The sequence below is a fragment of the Aplysia californica genome, unplaced genomic scaffold (assembly GCF_000002075.1).
Source record: "Aplysia californica isolate F4 #8 unplaced genomic scaffold, AplCal3.0 scaffold00452, whole genome shotgun sequence".
In the NCBI taxonomy this organism is placed as follows: domain Eukaryota; kingdom Metazoa; phylum Mollusca; class Gastropoda; order Aplysiida; family Aplysiidae; genus Aplysia; species Aplysia californica.
Window position 1 is genome coordinate 349,527 of NW_004797722.1, and position 18,018 is coordinate 367,544.

The 18,018-nt window shown below is 38.3% G+C and overlaps 1 protein-coding gene across 1 annotated transcript in view; it reads left to right on the forward strand.

Annotated features, from left to right (window-relative positions):
* The window catches only part of LOC101859264 (FAS-associated factor 1), a 23,344-nt gene extending 5,326 nt beyond the window's left edge, over window positions 1–18,018 (forward strand). Inside the window, exons 4-18 of the mRNA XM_005105107.3 lie at window positions 214–305; window positions 616–722; window positions 1,523–1,637; window positions 2,656–2,739; window positions 3,264–3,365; window positions 3,715–3,829; window positions 5,120–5,183; window positions 6,485–6,566; window positions 7,584–7,738; window positions 8,243–8,379; window positions 9,758–9,846; window positions 11,636–11,716; window positions 12,965–13,075; window positions 13,899–14,114; window positions 14,953–18,018. Coding sequence (XP_005105164.1) covers window positions 214–305; window positions 616–722; window positions 1,523–1,637; window positions 2,656–2,739; window positions 3,264–3,365; window positions 3,715–3,829; window positions 5,120–5,183; window positions 6,485–6,566; window positions 7,584–7,738; window positions 8,243–8,379; window positions 9,758–9,846; window positions 11,636–11,716; window positions 12,965–13,075; window positions 13,899–14,114; window positions 14,953–15,033 — 1,631 coding nt within the window. The 3' untranslated portion in view covers window positions 15,034–18,018. The remainder of the gene's footprint in view (window positions 1–213; window positions 306–615; window positions 723–1,522; window positions 1,638–2,655; window positions 2,740–3,263; window positions 3,366–3,714; window positions 3,830–5,119; window positions 5,184–6,484; window positions 6,567–7,583; window positions 7,739–8,242; window positions 8,380–9,757; window positions 9,847–11,635; window positions 11,717–12,964; window positions 13,076–13,898; window positions 14,115–14,952) is intronic.

An 18,018-nucleotide genomic window follows, 5' to 3' on the forward strand; every position in this document is an offset into this window, starting at 1 on the left:
CCCCCCCCCTGTCCTTGTTGTATTGTGTCTAGTAAGAATAATTTTGGTGAAAATAGAGTATCAAGGCAATATGCAGGGAAGAAGATGTAGGATTTTGCTTAGCTTCCAGAAATTATTTAAAGTGAGAAATGTTTGCTCTCTTCTTTTCTTTGTTGTTGTTTTTGTTTTTAGCTAGCCACTGTTTGAATTTCTGTAATATCTGTGTGATTTCAGGACGTATTAAAGAGGTTCTTGAATCTGAGCTTGGAATTCCACGAGATAAACAAGAGCTGAAAGGCTTAGTCAAGCGTAAAGTAGATGATTCTGTAAGTTGACTGTACTTTTGAAGTAAAATGTTGACATATTATTCACAAGGTCAGATAATAAGCACTCTAAATGTATAGTTTGAAGTATGGCCTTAGTTTTCATTTACTACGTAATCAATTTTCGTTCCAACATTGTCTATTTAAATTTTGTCGGAGACAAAAGTTTAAGAACTGTGGCCAGGGGTAATATCAGCGCATGATTAAATGAACACCTTAGTGCTGAGTAATGTAGTGGGAATGTTAGAGACAATTACCTTGAATTTTTCAATGAGATTGATATAATTGAATGGTTGTATCGTTCCATTTTCAGACAATACTTCGAGACTTGTTTCTTCCTCGGGACAATTCTCTTTATCTTCTTACTCCTGAAATTACCAATCCAACTGTGAACAAACCTCCACAACAAGAAGGAGAAGGGTAAGTTGGTGTTTAATATAGTGTTGCAATTTGTAACTACCATCGTTCTATATGAAGGGTCCAAGGAAAAATCTAAAGATGTTGGTTTATGGAAAATTTGGGTTGTGACGTGGTTTGGAAAGTGTTGTGTCCTCGGGAAAGGCACTTTAGTGTACATAAATGTTCATTTCTCCCAGGTGGGAATAGGTACTTGGCCATAGACAGTGAAAGATCTTGTCAGTATGTTTGTGTTTTAGCACCCATAAAATGGTATCTTGCACTGTATGCTTCCCAGGAAGTTGAGATTGTTTCAGAATGCTATCAGGTCTGTTGGGGTTAATTATATAGATTGTAAAGCTCTTGGAGCTTACTGTTGAGCAGGAATTTGCGTTATACAAATGCTAACTCTATCTAAATGTCCAGGGTGCCATCCTGTTGAGTCGCCCAATATTAGGCTTGGAAGATAAGCTACGCAGTGGGCTGTCAAGTATTTCATTTTTGTTTATGTCAATGCTCCAAAATGTGACGTCCTAGGTTTTTCCCTTGTACCCTTCATGTTTTATAGTTCTGCAGTGACATTTTAAATTATGTGAATAGGATGTTCATCATGGTATTCACTAATATTTTTTGTTACTGGTGCATGGAGGACTTTGGCTGGGTCTTTCTACCCCTGAATGAATTGCCATATTATGTTGGCTGACTGTTTTTTCACAGCTTAAAATTTATTCATTGTTTTAAAATGCATTTTAGGAATACCCGATTCCACTTTTTGTCTTTCCACTCACCTTTTACTCCGTTTTCTTGCTTTTTTTGCTCACCAGAACATCTCAAGGGCTCGAAGCAGAGAGGGAATATTTACTGAAGATTTCGTTTAAGGATGGTTCAAGATACAGGCATTTTTCTGTAAAATTTGACTGCAATAAGACTGTTCGAGATGTAAGTATAGCTTGTATGATGAGCGCTGTGTGTATGCCCCTGTGAATACAATTTCACCATCTTCAACTGGTCTCTGAACCCATTAACCCTTTCACTACATGGGGAGGTGGGGAGGGGGGTGGTCCTCACCTGTACCTTGTCCTATCTGTGACCTACTTTCTGATTCTGCCTACCGTTGGACAAATGAAAGATTTTTTTAGTTCAATTTTCAATATTAGCCACTTGTGTTATGTATGAAAATTAAGGAGAAATAATGACCTATCTCAACATGTTGCTAAATACGGTTATTCTTCAGCCTGAGGTTTCAGATTTGATTATGACAAAAGCAGGTTTGGTTTTGAAGCCGGAAGTGGCGAGGCGTCACGGTCCAGCGTTTGAGGTAACTCAAGTCTTGAAACACGGTTTGCGGTAGTGAAAGAATTAATAATCCTACTGAAATTTGGAAAAATAAGTGATGATTAATTTTGATGTAGATGTAATTAGTGTAATACAGATTGTGTTTCTTATCAGGGAAGTGCAGTAACTGAAGAGATTCTGTAATGGACAGGAAATTGTGTTAATTGTCAGAGTGGTTTTATTTGTGTGTTGTGTCTCAAGTCCATTAAAAGAGAAACCCCTTCATGTCAGTGCTGTTGACCATATATGAATTAATTAATATATGGGACCTCAGTTGTGAGCTGTATGTACAAATGAGAGCAATAGATTTCTTTAAAAACATGTTTAACTCCCCCTAACTGCTTGCTTTGGATATTTTTTCTTTTAATACAAGAGTTTTGAAAAACTTATTTCAACTAACAGAGTTGGGAGAGAGGGGTTGTTCACTGTCGTAGTTTTTTTGGGTTTTTTTTAAATCATGGAAAGAGTGTATTCTAATGGGAAAATGGAAATTAAATGTAAACTAATATTTTCAATCAACTTTTTATATTGTCGTTTCATTCTGTGATATCTTCTACTAGGAGAGCTTTGTCCTGTATTTTAGAAATAATGTCTGATCTTATCCTCACTTGGTGTCCTTCAGGTAAAGCAAAGTCTGACAACGCTCACAGATGTGCCCGTCAGGCACCAGCAGTGGACTGGATGGACCCGACCTGTATTAGATCAGGTATTACTATGCCGCCGTACTCCTACTTTGTATTTCTTGTGGGAATTTGAGGTGGCCTCAATGAAAGAAAGATTTAGTGTTTGAGAGTTACATCATTGGGATGTGTGTGAGTGTGTGTGTTTGGGGGGGGGGGGGGGGATACAAATTATGCGTTAGTAATGAAAACTGTTCCATTCTCCAATGTGCCATAAGTTTCCTTTACATTGTTTTATGACCTTTGGTAACTGTTTTTTCGCAAACTTTTTCCAGCAGTTGTGGTTACCAGTGAGCAAAGGTTCATGGTTCAATGAAGTCTGTAATTAAATTATTATCTTCTACCCAGTACGGCAAGTGATCTTCTGTAAAATATGCTGTTGTATTTATAAATACCAAATTATCAATGTTTTGTGAGAAAACAAAAGTTTCTTTGTTGAATTTTAAGGTTGACTAGCCAAATGAAGGCTATGTTTTCTAGGTACATAATTTATAAGTGGTCTCTAAAGCATCTGTGTTGAAGTAAACTTTCTTTTTCCACATTCTTGCAGGACAAGTTGTTCGCTTGTGGCTTAAACTATCCAACACATGATTTGGAAATGACCAAATCCGAGCCTTCTTCCTCCAGCACACCAAGAGCCCCAGACCTAGAGGTGAGAATGGAGGGGGGGAGGGTTACGAACTAAGAGAGTCATATTGTCCTTGAGTGTTATACCAGGTATTTAACTTTCATCTTAAAAGCTTGTTTAGGTACTTTTCATTTCTTGTCTATCGAATGTCTTCATCTTTTGGTGACTTGTACTTTAGAAAAATAATATTAATTGATCAGAATTTCTTATTCAGATTTAAGTTCGAGAAAAGAGCTTTTTTGTTGTAATGTTCATATAGTGCATGAGCAAAAGTGACCTCGCGGTATGTTTTTTGTTCTTGCTCTCGTAAGTCATATCAGCTGACTCAAGATTGACAAATTACTAATTGCTTTCTTTGTGTGTCCCTTTTCAGGAGATGGAAGTTGATAGTGATGATGAAGACTATACAGGTTTAGAAAATTATTCTTTGGAAGAAGATCTGTTCTCTCAGGAGGAGCCACGCCACTCAAGACGCATAGAGCCACTCAGTAAGGAATTTTGTGGTTTTTTTCCTGTTGTTTGTGCCTGCTTATCCTTTTCTGTCATGGCCCCCTGAGCCTACAGGACCCATGCACCTGGGTTTGTTTGGGTCAGCTGCAAAAGCACACCAGTGCTTTCTGAGATGTGCATTCAGTGCCCAGAAGGGTAAAGGTATCTCACACTTGGGCATACTCTTTGGTCATTTGGGTTGAGAGCTTGGCAGCAGCAAGGCAGACAGATATGAGTTAAAGATTATATAAAGATTAGGGGAAATTAATAGAGCTGCTAGCTGTGCCTGCCAACTTCCCAGCCATGAAGTTAGGGCCTTATACAAGCCCTTTCTTTTGCACAATGCTAGCTGTGTTTTAAAACTTGTCATTCAGCGACTCCCCCCCCCCCCCCCCCCCCCAATACTTACTAAAGGTACTTACCCTGTGCTACAGCATTGAACTTTTGAAGATATCCATCTTTTTTTGTTGGATGTAGCACTAGGCAGAGGGGAACACTCTCGAAGGCTACTGGATTAAAAACAACAAAGCCTGTCATTGGCTTTTTGACTGACTGATATGTGTGTGTGTGCCTAAAGAAAGGTACCAAAAGTCGGGTTTTGACCATTTTGAGTTAAATGTTGTACCTTATTGGAAATTCAATGCTGAACACAGTGGTTTGTTAATTTTTGAGGTATCTCGTAGTTTTTGAGATATTGCACATTTTATGAGGGAGGATATCAAGATCTTATTTTGAGAAAATTAGCTTAAAATTATTCAAAATAAAATATTTAGAAGTCAAATCAATGAAAACCCTTTAAACACATTTTTTTTAAATGGTGGAACTATTTTTTAAAATATGGAAACACATTTTTGGTTAAAAAAGTGATTTTTTGTCATTATCAGCCTATAGCTCAAAATGGTCTGTGGTGACTTTTGGTACTTTTCTTAAGGCACACATACATTATCGAATTTTTTTATATTTTTTTTTGGGGGGGGTTTGTTTGTCTTTCTGCTATGAGGGTAATATAAAGAAAAATGTCCATTTTGCAATGAGGTTAAAGTGGGTTCTTAAAGTGTTTCTTTTTATACTATGTTAGAACTTAACAGTTCTTTTTTTTTTTTTTCTTTTATTGACAAAGAATGCGATTTTGGTTGTGATTTTTATCTCAAATGTATAAAGTTAGTGACAGAACTTTGTACTTGGTTATATCGTTTGTTTTTGTTGTTTTTTACTAAACTATGTGTTCTGCTGGGTACCACATTTTTCTGAATCGTTTTCAGTGGTTCTTATTCCCTCATCTTTTGCAGTGTCTGATGGTGTTGAGGATGATAAACTGGCTTTAGAACAGTTCACAACAGAATTCACCAACAGGTTTGTTGACTTCTTCTGTTCCGTACTGTCGAACAACCATTTTTTTGACAACAGCTGTTGATGGAAATGAATGTAACTTCTGTATGTTTTTTGTTAAATCTTGTACTATTTTATAAAAAGCGGGGTGGGAGGTCTCTGTAAAAAATATTTCATGTTTTGTTTAATGTGATAAACATGTGAAGAGCTATTTGACGCATGTGGTACTTCTTGTACAAATTACGAGGCTGAGGCAATCGCCATTGAAGCAGCAATCCTCCACCTGACCAACATTTTCATAATATATCCAAACAAAATCAAGAACACTATTATCTTCACAGACGGAAAGTCAGTACTCCAAGCTCTGGAAAACATGAATTTTGAAAGCTCAGCCTGCCTATCTGTGGCTCAAACAATCAACACCTTCCTACAGACCTATGCCGTCGACCTGACACTACAGTGGATACCTGGCCACAGCAACATCCCAGGAAACGACAGAGCAGACACCCTTGCCAAGAAGGGAGCATCACAAACACAACCACACAACCCAGTATCACAACAGACAGCCAAGAACATCATCAAATGCAACACCAGGGAACAGTGGCTGAATGGATGGGCAATGGGCAAAACTGGAAGAACTGTATTTGCACACATGACAGCCCCCAACTCTAAAGATGCAATAAATTCCCTGAGTAGAAGAGAACAAGTCACAATATTTCGCCTGCGAACACAACACATACCACTAAATTCCTACCTTAATAGGATCCGCAAGGATACCCCACCCGACTGCCCGTTGTGCGACTGCCAGGATGAAACAGTACCACACCACCTCTTTAACTGCCCTGCACTTTGTGACCTGCGTAGCACCTACCTACCTGCCTCCCCAGACATCGGAAACACTCTATACAGCGACAAAGCACAGCTGATTAAAACCTGTCAATTCTTTGCCATATCGACAGACCGAAGGGCTAGAACCCAAATGGCCGCTGGATCGGAAAAGTAAAGTAAAGTAAAGTAAAAGTTTAATGTGATAATGTGATATCCTGAAATAGCCCGCTGAACTAAGGAAGATAATGTGGGGATTTAAGCATATATATATATATATATATATATGTTATCATTGTCCCAGAATCTGTGAAACACCTTGTGCAGACTGCTGAAGTTTTTTGTTGGGCTTTTTTTTTTTTTACCCTTTGAAGTCTGCAGAAATAGTGTATACTTTTGGGGTTTTTTTCTCCTGCTGGTTTTTGAAACATACTCTGCAATGGTAAGGGACTGGAAAATAATTGTGCTATGAATACATAAAATTTTGTTTTTTTTTCAAGATATGGAGAGATCCACCCTCAGTTTTTCATTGGCAGTCTGGACGATGCAATACAAGAATCTTTGTCTGTGAGAGCTGCTGATGTAAGTACCTCATCCCTGCCCGATCATAGTTTTTCCCTTTTTGTCAAGTTGTTCTTTTTTTCTCTTTGTTGTTTACAGACTGCAATCTTATATGTTGTTGTTATTGTTGTTATCGGTCCAGCAACAGCTGGGCTCTTGCCCTTCTGTCCAATGCCATGTAGTGATAAGTGCAGGTTTGCTGCAGTTGCTGTAAAGTTCCATAGAGTGTGTTGTCACTGTTAGGTCTCGGAGGGAGAAGGGCAGCTCTGATGTCATTTAGGGGTGTGCAGTGGAACAGTTGATGATCCACAGTCTCATATGCATAGTCACACAAGGGACACATTGGGGGAAGTTGCAATCTTATATAGATACATATATTGTTTGAATAGTTCTGACTTGGAATTAAAATTATGATTGTTTCCAACTTCCTGTCATGTACTTCTTTCACACTCTAAACATTACTGACAATAATTTGTTTCATACCATTTTCAAAGATAGCTGTGTCAAATGCTGTAGTCAAAAAGCATTTTTCATGAATTCACCTTACTTTTAGAGGACGACCTTGTGTTGGTAAACATTGTGGGGAAAAAGCAACTTCAGCTGCCAGATCTGATACAGTTTTTGGCAATCATGGTTCACCACTCATTGCTCTACTCAGATGCCCTCAAAAATCATTAGAGAAATGAAGTGCAATACTGAAAATCATGGTCTAATGGTTATGCTCTCGGACTCGCCACTATGTCACGAGTTCAAATGCCATCAGGGGGCTTGTCTATTGTTTTACACAAGTTTCCCTCACTACATCAAGGTGGAAATGGGTATCCGGCTTCAGATAGTGAAAAATCTTCTTAGTTTGTTTGTGTTTGAATGTTTAATCGGCTGTTTGCACCCCATACTTTTCAGGGAGCCAAGAATTCTAGGGTTTGCTAGGGTGAAGCACATAGAACATGCTGTGGAGCATTGATATATGTATTATTCTCAATCTTTATAAACATGCTATTATTATTATTATTGATCTCCAACTCTGTGTGTCTCCAGCGCAAGCTCTTGGCAGTCTACCTCCACCATGATAGCAGCATCTTCTCCAATGTGTTCTGCTCACAGCTGCTGTGTGCTGAGGGCATCGTCCACTACCTCAGTGTGCACTTCCTCACTTGGGCCTGGGACCTCACCTCACCGGACAACACAGCCAGGTAAGGCTTTTGATTGTCGCTTAAGCTGGGTTGAAGGTTATTTGGGAAGACTCGTGGTCTGGAGGTGGTTGGTTGGTTCCTTTTTTTCAGTGTGCTGGGCCTACTTTTGTGTCCACAGGTGGGGTGCTATTTGCGTCTTTTTTCCTTTCTTCCACCAGGTACTTACATTTTCTGGAAAAAAAAATCCTAAGTTTTTGATCCCAGGAGATAGATATTTTGCTATGACATACTTCCTAATCAGTTTCAAACATTAGTACTCTGCCACAAGCTGTCGCAAATCAGTGCCTTTTCTTAATCACAGCTAGAGCGTCCTGGTCAAAGACTCTACACTGGTCTCTCATCTACAGACATTGCTCGGCGTGTATGTGCTTTCTCTTCAGCCAAAAACACTGTCCATAGTGAATTTTTTTTTTCTTTGCGATTTTTTGTCTATATGATTACTGCTCTTGTGATTTTTGAGCTGGCCCTATCATAGTGTGTCTAATGTCCCCCCCCCCTCCCTAGATTCCTACAGGCAGCCACCCGCCATTTTGGCAGTCTTGCAGCATCCCAGATGAGAAACTATACACCAGACCAGTTGCCTTGTCTACTGTTGATATCCAGGGCCAAGGCCACCAATGAGGTTATAGCTGCTATACAAGGTAAGGAACAAGTAAGATTTGTCAGGTGGCTTGAGAATCTTGTAGTTTTAGGTCTCATTGGTAAAATGTGAGGCAGCATGGTGAAATCAGGCGCTCGTCAAAATAATGAAAGTCAAGAAACTGGCATTTTTCTGCAGGTTTGGAAATGTGTATCTAATTTTTTTATTTTTTGCTCAACACCTTTCATAGCCATTAAAGAACATACTTCTGTGTTGATTTTTCTGAAAAACGTTGATTAAAGGTGTAAAAGATGTAAATTTTCAGTTTCCACGGACTCTGAAGATAAGGAAATAACTCAATTTTGGTGGCCATCTTCCGCTAATTTTACCTCTGAAACCAGGTGACCCCCACCTCTTTCAGTTTCAAATATCTCAACTTCTATTTCAGATAGATGGGTGTATTTTGTCACGGAAAGCAAGACAACTGAACAAGCTTTAAGATGGTATCAATAACTCAACATGCTCAAAAATTGATGAGCGCCTGATTCCACAGCATCGTGACACAAATAATTGATTATTAGTTGTGTTTGTTTTAAAAAAATAATAGTACACTATTAGAATAAATATCTGACTGAATTAATAGGAATTTGAAATAGTATGCTACATTTGTCCTGCAAATACAGTGGTCTCCGGCTAATAACAGGTGGGGTGAAAACATAATCTGCCTAAAAGCCAGCTGAATATGTTTTTCTCGTCACCTACGGTGCGTGCTATCAGCTAGAGACCACTCTATTTTTATTGGATCCAGGAGTTATAAGTGAATGTCTCAAAAATGGGTACAGAGCAGCTTGGTAGCATTACTAAAATTAACTAAGATGGTTAGCAGATGACTATCAAAATTAGATTTTTGCTGTATGAAAGAGTTGATGAAGAAGAAAAGTACCTCTGTACAAAGAAAGGTATTTTTCCCTTTTTGCCCATGGTATTGTTTAGCTGTATACAACACTTTCTTAATATCATTGACAGCATGGAAAGTATATTTCTAGACAAAATGTACATCCAGTGAATTAAATGTCACTGATATAGTGAATATGATTGCTAGTGAAAGTTTCTTGTGACTTTGTTATGTGCCGTGAGTTACGATAATTCAAATGCCATGGGGGCGGGGAGTACTTACGTACAATTTATACATTCCTTTAACCAACGTTTAAAACGAGATTATTGCATTCAAATATTAACAGTGTCGAGCTGGGTTTACTGCAGATTTAATCAGGAGCTTTATTACTTCTAGATCCAATGAATCAAAGTGAATGTTTCTCCTGGCTTTTTAGTTTAAGCTCCTTTATGAATTGGTCATCATTTGGCGCAGAGTCAGGTGATGTCTTCTGTTTTGCTTATTGGTTGTTTGCCAAACTTAACTGTAGCTGTCTGATTTACAGGTCATGTGACTTTGGATGAGATGATGACGCGGCTAATCCATGCAGTCGAAGTGTATCAGGAACAGAAGGAGGCAGACATCAATGAGGAGGTGTGGATTCACAAGACTTAGATTTAGAGGGGTTGTCTGGAAAAAGGGATGGTGATGGGACTTGTTGACTTTAATCACTCTATTGGAAATGGCTTTTTTTGAAGACGGTGTTCTTTACAAGGAGAAAAGCTTGAAGTAATGAAAACTGTTCTTTCCTGACTGGGATTAGAATCTCAACTTTCTACGAGTTTGGAAAAGATCATGGCCTAATATGTAGATGTGAGATCTTCAGGCCTTTGGACTGAGAGAGTTGTTGAAATTGCCTTCCCAAGTTGACTTTTTATCTGAGTCTGCTCCCCAGAACAAAGTAGTAACTTGGAACACAAATTTGGACAGCCTCTGTTGTGAAGAAGGCAAAGCAGATTAAGAGGTTTTGCCTAACTGAAAGTGCATGTTTCAGTGCTTCCACTCTTCCGTATTTTTACGGAAATCCGTACTTTCTGCCAGTTCCGTACTTGTTCCTCCTTCATTATCAACTCCCTCTGTAAAAAACTGCGATAGTGTAGGACTACCGAAATTCCGTAGCAAAAGATCCGTACTCGACTTCGTGCCGTCATGTATAAGTTAAGGATATTTACGGTAATTCTCTCAGCAATAAGTTAATGGTATAGAGACCTGCCAGATTGCGCATTTCCTGCTATCGGCCATTATTCCGCTATACCCCATGCGTTCATTGCAGGTTGGTAGGCAGTACATTTTTACTTGCAGATTGATCAAAATCTGGCAAACTTTTTGTACCAATTTCCTCCTTTCTGTCATTCACTCATTCCGTTTATCTTCGGACTGTTGGCGCCTGGAAAATCTGAGCGTTGATCAAGTAAATTGACTTGTGATCTTAGACAGAAAATTACTGTCAGAAAGAAACTTGCTTACAAATTTATTGTATAAATCTAGAGAAATTATCAATGCGAATATTCTACGACTCGGGAACGCGATAAGGGCTGTGATGAAAGAAATTTATGCTAAAACTACTAAAATCAAGAATAAATCGAAGTGGTGTTCGGGGGTTGTAACATGCAATATGCAACATTCAGAAGTAAAAATTGTGGAAAATTAGGGTATCCGCAGGGTAACTGTATTGTGAAGGTACATATCTATACTTTTCCTTTTTCCCAGGTTTGCCTTTATTCAATGGTGTAATGACATTTTAATTGAATTATAGTAGCAATGGAAGGGGAACCTACTTTTAAACATTGCCAGCAATGGAAAAATATGTAGGTGAAGAAATCAAACTAGACAAAATGTTGGTGAACAAATAAATGTTATGGGATGTAGGCAATCTCTTCAAACAGGCTCCCAAATGCCATTTTTAACCCTCTAAAAGCTCTAAAGCTCTAAATGTCAATATCTTCGGGGGCTTCGCCCCCTGGACCCCCACCAGGACTCTGTCCCTGGACCCAGTTGGGGACTATGCGACCCCCGGGCCCCGGCAAAATTTTTCTTACTTTTAAGCTTCAGCTCTTTATACTGATAATAAATTCAGTTTTTGAGACTATTGCTGCAGTACCTCATTATGGTTAGCATTCATAGCCCAATTCATTGGTACGGTACAGTTATGACCTATGTGTAGTTTCTTTCACTTTGTTGGGGGGGGGTTGTTTTTGTGTTTTCCTCTTTCTTCATTTCTGGCTTTGAAAACTGTCACTTTGGCCTTTCTCATTCTGCTGGCGGTCTTATTTTTTATGTGATTAGGTCTTTAGATTTGAAGTCTAGTTCCTGTTTGCAAAGTGTGATACATAAAAAATGAATGATGTTTAAAATTTGTTTTTCCTTTTTATCTTGTTAATAGAAAGAAAGAGAAGCAAGAGAAAGAATCAAGCAAGAGCAGGATGAGGCATATCAAGAATCTTTGGCAGCTGATAGGAAAAAGGTAAGGCATTTGAGACTGGCTTTAGGGGGCTGAGTAGAGTCGCAGCGGTCTTGATTTCTGCCAACTTGTCAACCAAGTATGTCATTTGTACCTTGTTTAAACAAAAGTATGTGTTTGTGTCCTTATCTTCCTCCTAGCTTTGCAACAACATATTGAGGCTGGCAGGTCATGCTATATTGTTTTCGTATATATATATATATATATATATATGTGTGTGTGTGTGTGTGTGTCACGACGCGGTGGAATTAGGCATTCGTCAATTTTTGAGCATGTGGAGTTATTGGTATCAACTCAAAGCCTGTTCATTTGTCTTGCTTTTGATAACAAAGATACACATCTATCTTGAATAGAAGTCGAGGTTTTTGCGATTAAAGAAGGTAGGGGTCATCTGGTTTTGGAGGTTACATTAGCGAGAAAATGGCCGTCAAAGTCTGGTAACTTCAAAAGCTTGAAAGTCATTGATTACTTAAATTTTACAAATTCTGTGCCTTTATTGAGCGTTTTTCAGTTTTACACATACACGTGTAGTTACATAGACGTAAAAGGTGTTGAGCCAAAAAACAAAAATTCAATAAAAATTGCCAAACTGGCAGAAAAGTGCCTATTTCTTCTATTTTATTATTTTGACGAGCGCCTGATTTGACTACATTGTCTCACATATGCTCCCACTCAACCGGTTAAATAAATTGAGAGGGTGGGTGTGAGGAATTTCGTTTTGAACATGGGGATGCCATGAAAATTGATGAAAATTAACACTAGAAAAGTGAAAGTTGGTATAAATTGATTTTTGAAAGTAGAACGCAAAAGAACTCAATAATAAATAGTGCTAACTGTTGTTGCTAATTTTTAAAGTAAGTTGAACAAGTTTTTGTTTGATTCAATTTAAATTCAGAATTATGCTGGGTACATGTGAGATTTCAATAACGCAGACATTGGTTTACATTATATTCAGATGAGATTATAATGTAAATAGACGCAAGGGTGACCCTGTTTGTTAGCTTGTTGTACTACCATATACTCTTGGAGATGTTTCAGTGTATGAGTTTTAGGACATTTTTTTTTACTCTCATGAGCAAACATTCTTTTGGAAAAAAAATGTTGAGTAACAAGTACTTTGTTTATTCATTTTATCATGCCTATGTTGTGGAATAGTACAGTACAGTACACAGATGAATATGATTTTGAGGATGTGGACAAGTACATGTTGTCTATTTTTAGCACTGTTTTACACTCTCCGTACAATTGCAGGCAGAGGCTCTGAAAGAAGAGGAGGTCAAGAGGCAAGAGGAGCGGGCACGTGAGATGGAAAAACAAAAGAAAGTTGAAGATCAGAAAAAAGAGGATGAACTCAAAAAAGAGGTGAGGGGTTTTTCATGCTCATTTGCTGGAGCCTGATTTTTGGGAAAATGTGAATTCTTCTGACTTTAGGGCTCAGTCGTCCTGCTGCAAATGTCACCACTTGATGAAAATAAAAGTCAGATTGGAAATCTACAGGAATTGAACTTTAGTGTATATATATGTTTATGTTTATACTTACTCATTATCTACAAGTTCCATCATAGGTTGAGAGATGACAAATGGGGATAAATTTTCTGTAGACATTTTTCCATAACTTGTGCAGCATCTTTTAAATTTTTCTTTTTTTTTAATAGTTTGGCCACTTCATACCATATTGAACGGTGTTAAGAAAAGTTTTTGTGGTTCTACTTTTCCATCATTCTTTTATACCAGGAATTCTGCGTACACTACTTGTATTGGCTAATTTTACATTGAATTATTTTTGTGATTGCAGATTCTATGAAAGTTTGAACTGACATCTTTGAATTGATTTATGCTGGGGATTTTTTTTTTCACCACAATCGTTATTTATTCTGTTGAAAGTTGTAGCTATTGCCTCAGTTGGATGCCCCTGTTTTATGATGCAATCCACTTAATTAAATATTCTATTATTTTTCTTGAATGTCAAGTACAGGCACTCTTGGAAGGATGAGAGGTTGGTGTTTATTTCAGACAGAAATAAAATCATGAAGATGGGTAAAAAATTAACTTAACCTGTAGCGTTAACTGCAGTATGTAGGCGACATGTCCAGATTTTTAATTAATAGAAAAATGAGACACATGTCAGTTTTTTTGCGGCATGGATCAGTTACTTCACTGAGATGTTCTTTGTGTCCACTCACAGGCTATCAGCAAGTCAGTGGCCAAGTCTGTTCCAGATGAGCCTGTGGCGGGCAGTTCGGACAAAGTGAGCAATTTGCGGTTCCGAGTGATGGGCGGCGAGATGATCACACGCCGCTTCTACGCTCACAACTGTGTCGGGGACATCCTCAACTTTTTAACCTCTAAGGGCTTTCACACGGAGGATTACAAAGTCCTGACGACTTTTCCCCGCAGAGATGTAAGTTTTTCTTTGGCTCAGTTGTGGAAGGAGCTTTGACTACATTGAGTGATTGTGTTTGCAGGATTTGTAGGATTCCTTGCCCTGTCTTGAAAAGATTTGCTAAATGTAGATCATTATTTATATTGACACTGAAATTCATGTAACTGAAAAAAAAAGTGTGCGGATAGAGATTTTTAAATTTGGGTGGTTGGTGGGTTCTCTGTTGTGCTTTACTCCTTTCCAATCAAACATCTATCTTTCCTCCTTCATATGAAATGCTTCTCACTCGAATTAAAAGCCAAGATAATCGACAAAGTTGACAAGAAAAGGAAGACTAATCTAAAGCAAAAATTGTATTATATGGAAGGGATGTAATCATGTGGAGTTTTAGAAATTTGGCGGTAATTTTCCCTTTGCATTCCTATAGTGGGAACTCACCTAGAGCAGGATTTTCTTTCTGGAACCAAAAGTCCCTCTATAGTCGTGTTCTACTGTACTATTTTATGTGTTGAAAGAGATTTGGTGTTGCTTCAACTAGCTGGGATGTTTATATTTGTGTTTTGTCCTTTTTGGGAGGTGGTTGTGGGATGGTGGGGGCTGTTGTGTTGTCTGTTGTTCCTATTTGTGTGTAGTGCTGCTTCTTCTTGCAAGTGGGAGGTTGTCACTTGTAGGCCTATTTTCTTTCTCTTTCCCTCTGTTGTTTTCGTCTGTTTTACTTTTTCTCTGCATTAAGCAACCATTATTATGTGAATACGCTTCTCTTAACTTGGGAAAAAAAGAAGCTCGCCTCCTGTTGGAATTGGGCCGTTATTTTACTGACCTGTCACCAACAATGATTTAACGACTGTCTCCTCAGATCTCTACGCTAGACAAGTCCCAGAGCTTAGAGAGCTGCAAGCTGTACCCTCAGGAGACGCTCATACTGGAGGAACGGTAGCCGCTGTTCGACCGTCAGATCTGGTCGTGCAGACGTGCTCGGCCAGTGACAGACTGAACGGTCTGATGTGTACAATGGTGCTGTCTTTCACAAAAGTCCCAACACCCCCCTTTAAACCCCCCTCTCTGGACTCTAATCATTATTTGACAAAAGTAAGGAATAGCCCCTCGAACAGATGTGATGCAGCTGTTGCCATTCAAGGGAACAGTTGTGCTGTCAGAGTATGTGAAAAAGTGTGAATCTGAGTGCACCAAGTTTTTAAAAGGGGCTGTTCTTTTCTTTTGCTGATTTTAAAAAAATCTCTATAGTGTACTTGTAAAGAAATGAAGTGACCTGATGCCGTAGGACATCTCAGCTGTCCAGACTAACGGTTTGTGTGGATTTGCCTTGCCCTTCTTTTGTTGGGACTCAGTCTCGAGGGAAACCTGCGATTGTGTGTAGATGTGTGCGGCCAACTGTTAGACAGTTATTCTTTCTGTTTTGTATGAGCTCTCATTTTAGAAGATGTTGGTAACGAAGTGTTTCAAATGAGTGGACTAAAATTGCTACATGATTTTGCCCAGGAATAACTAAAAAACTTGTGAAAAATTATATTAATAAAACATTTGAAGTCAGCCGTATCTGTAGCTATTTGTCACAATCATAACATAATTATAGTGTAAGTCATTTTCAATTGTTTCAAGAAACATTTTTTTAAAATGCAGAGGTAAACTTGTCTTAATTCAAGCTTTTGACTCTTGCGCAAAAGAGAAAATGTCTCAATATTTTGATATTCAGAACCTGACACAAACCTCTGCTACCTTGATTATTTGGAGCAAGTTGCGATAATTTTTACTGAATCCAACGACCCCTGGGGGTACATTTTGGAAACCGTCTTGAGAAATAAAAACATCTTTTACCATTGAAATGAAAAATGAGGTTGCCTTTCTGACAAGCTTATTTGTTGTCTTAAATCTAAAAAAAGATGGATATGTTGGTCATGGAAGCACAGGATGGATGGGTGAGTGGATGAAATGTATGTTACCATGTGTTTGCTGTTCTCAACTTTGTAAAAGTGCTAGTCAAATGTTCACAAACTCTTGAGTATTTGAAGACAAAAACAAGTGTGCTCTGTGGAGAGAAAAATATGTACATGAAGGAAGAGTGGAATTTTTTCCTTATAGTTTTCTCAGGCACAAACATCGTCAGTTGTTTTACAATCAAAGTTGCACTTGTTTCATGCTGCGGCTGGTTTTTTAGTTCTAGTGTGTGTTCAGTTGTTTTTATTTACCGAGTGCCAGTCAGTGTTAAGAGTCGGTGAGCATTTTTTATGTATAGATGTCTTTGGAAGATGGAATGATTTGTCTGTGGGAAGAGTACAATATCTCTACTGTTGCCATTGCTGGTTATGAGTGCGAGTTGCTGTTGTATGTACCCGCACCTTACTTCTCAAGTAAACTTATGTATTTTTTGTTTGCAAGATATGATGCAAGAATGGGAAATGTGCAAAGTGCTACAAAGAAAGATTTTAAAAAAGCTGAGTGTAGACTGCTGGGTTAGGTCGACTTCCGGTTCTCTTAAGGCTTTCAGTTTTTACACTACCAGGGCACTGGTAATCAAAATTCAATTCGCTTGATGAATTATCCATTGTGGCGTAAATAATTTGAGTTTCATATTTGTTTGTCTCAGTTGTTTGTCATTTGTGACAGTCGTCATAAAAGTCATTGCAGCAAATACTGATGAAATCCTCTTTCAAATTGTATTTTTTAAAATATAGCAATCTAGTGTCTGATTCTATCAGTTGCAACTGCTGTCACAATGCCAAAGAATCAGATAATCCCTTGTTTACATTCACATTAAGGACTGTTTTTCTTTTTCTTTTTTTTTTCTCTTACGTTTCCCTCTTGATTTTGGGATGGTTTGACTATAGGTTCTTCAACACACAGAAAGGCTAATGATATACCACAGAGCCTGTTTTTAATGCAAGAAGGAAAGATCCCCAGCGAAAGGACAGGTGATATGTTTCAGTTGGCTTTCTATGACACTTTCAGTGTGCAAGATGCTGTGTGGAAATCACTGCCATACGTGCCAGTTGTATGTGCTGCGCCCAAGAGTGTATGTTAGGACATAACTGCATTGATGTGGATGTTATAATTTTATGGCAGCACAATCTCCCTGCTTCACACTCATAACATGATGTGTCCACTTATTTGGACATGGTATGTAATCATCTTTCTTTTTATGTTGTATGGCACGTGGAAACATTGTTATGAGTCATGGTAGTGTGTGTGAGTGAGGGTAAGCAACAGGACAAAGTTTGTGCCTGTACATCGCGTATTATACTACAAATGTATACCTGAAGACCACTCTGCGTTACTCAGAGTGAAACTGGTCACAATTTGGTTGTATTTGTGTGTGCATGTATGTAGTGATATCATATATTATTATAATGGGATATTTTGCCAGAAGTAGCGGACTGAGACTGAATAAAAGAATATGTAGAACCGGCTATGTGAGAAAAATACTGTTGAGCGACAGATGGTGAGCGAGAACATGACTGCTGAGAAATAAGCTGGGTCTGCTGGGACTTCTCTGTGACCTTTCCTTTGTTTGGGTGTTTGTTAAGTTTTAAACAAATGAGAGAACATTTTAAGGTGTATGTTTTGCATTTTGTAATGGGTAAGCAAAAGTCTTCAGTTCAGTCATCAAAAGAAAGCATGTAGTTCAGTGCTGGTCCTTGAATGAAATTGAAAATATTTTTTTTAAAATGTTGACCTGGCTTTGACTAAGTGTTCTGTTTGACTTTTCCTAATTTCTTCAAATTGTTGGCTGATGCAAGTCAGTCCACAACCATTGAGCTGCTTTTCTTTGTAAGTCATCCTTATTCTGTGGAATGTTTGATGTATAAAGAGAACATAGATATGCTCTTTAATTTACTTTTTCTGTGTTCCATCTGACCACTTGTAAGACTTGCATGCTCAGCTGCAAATAAATGAAACTTTTGGA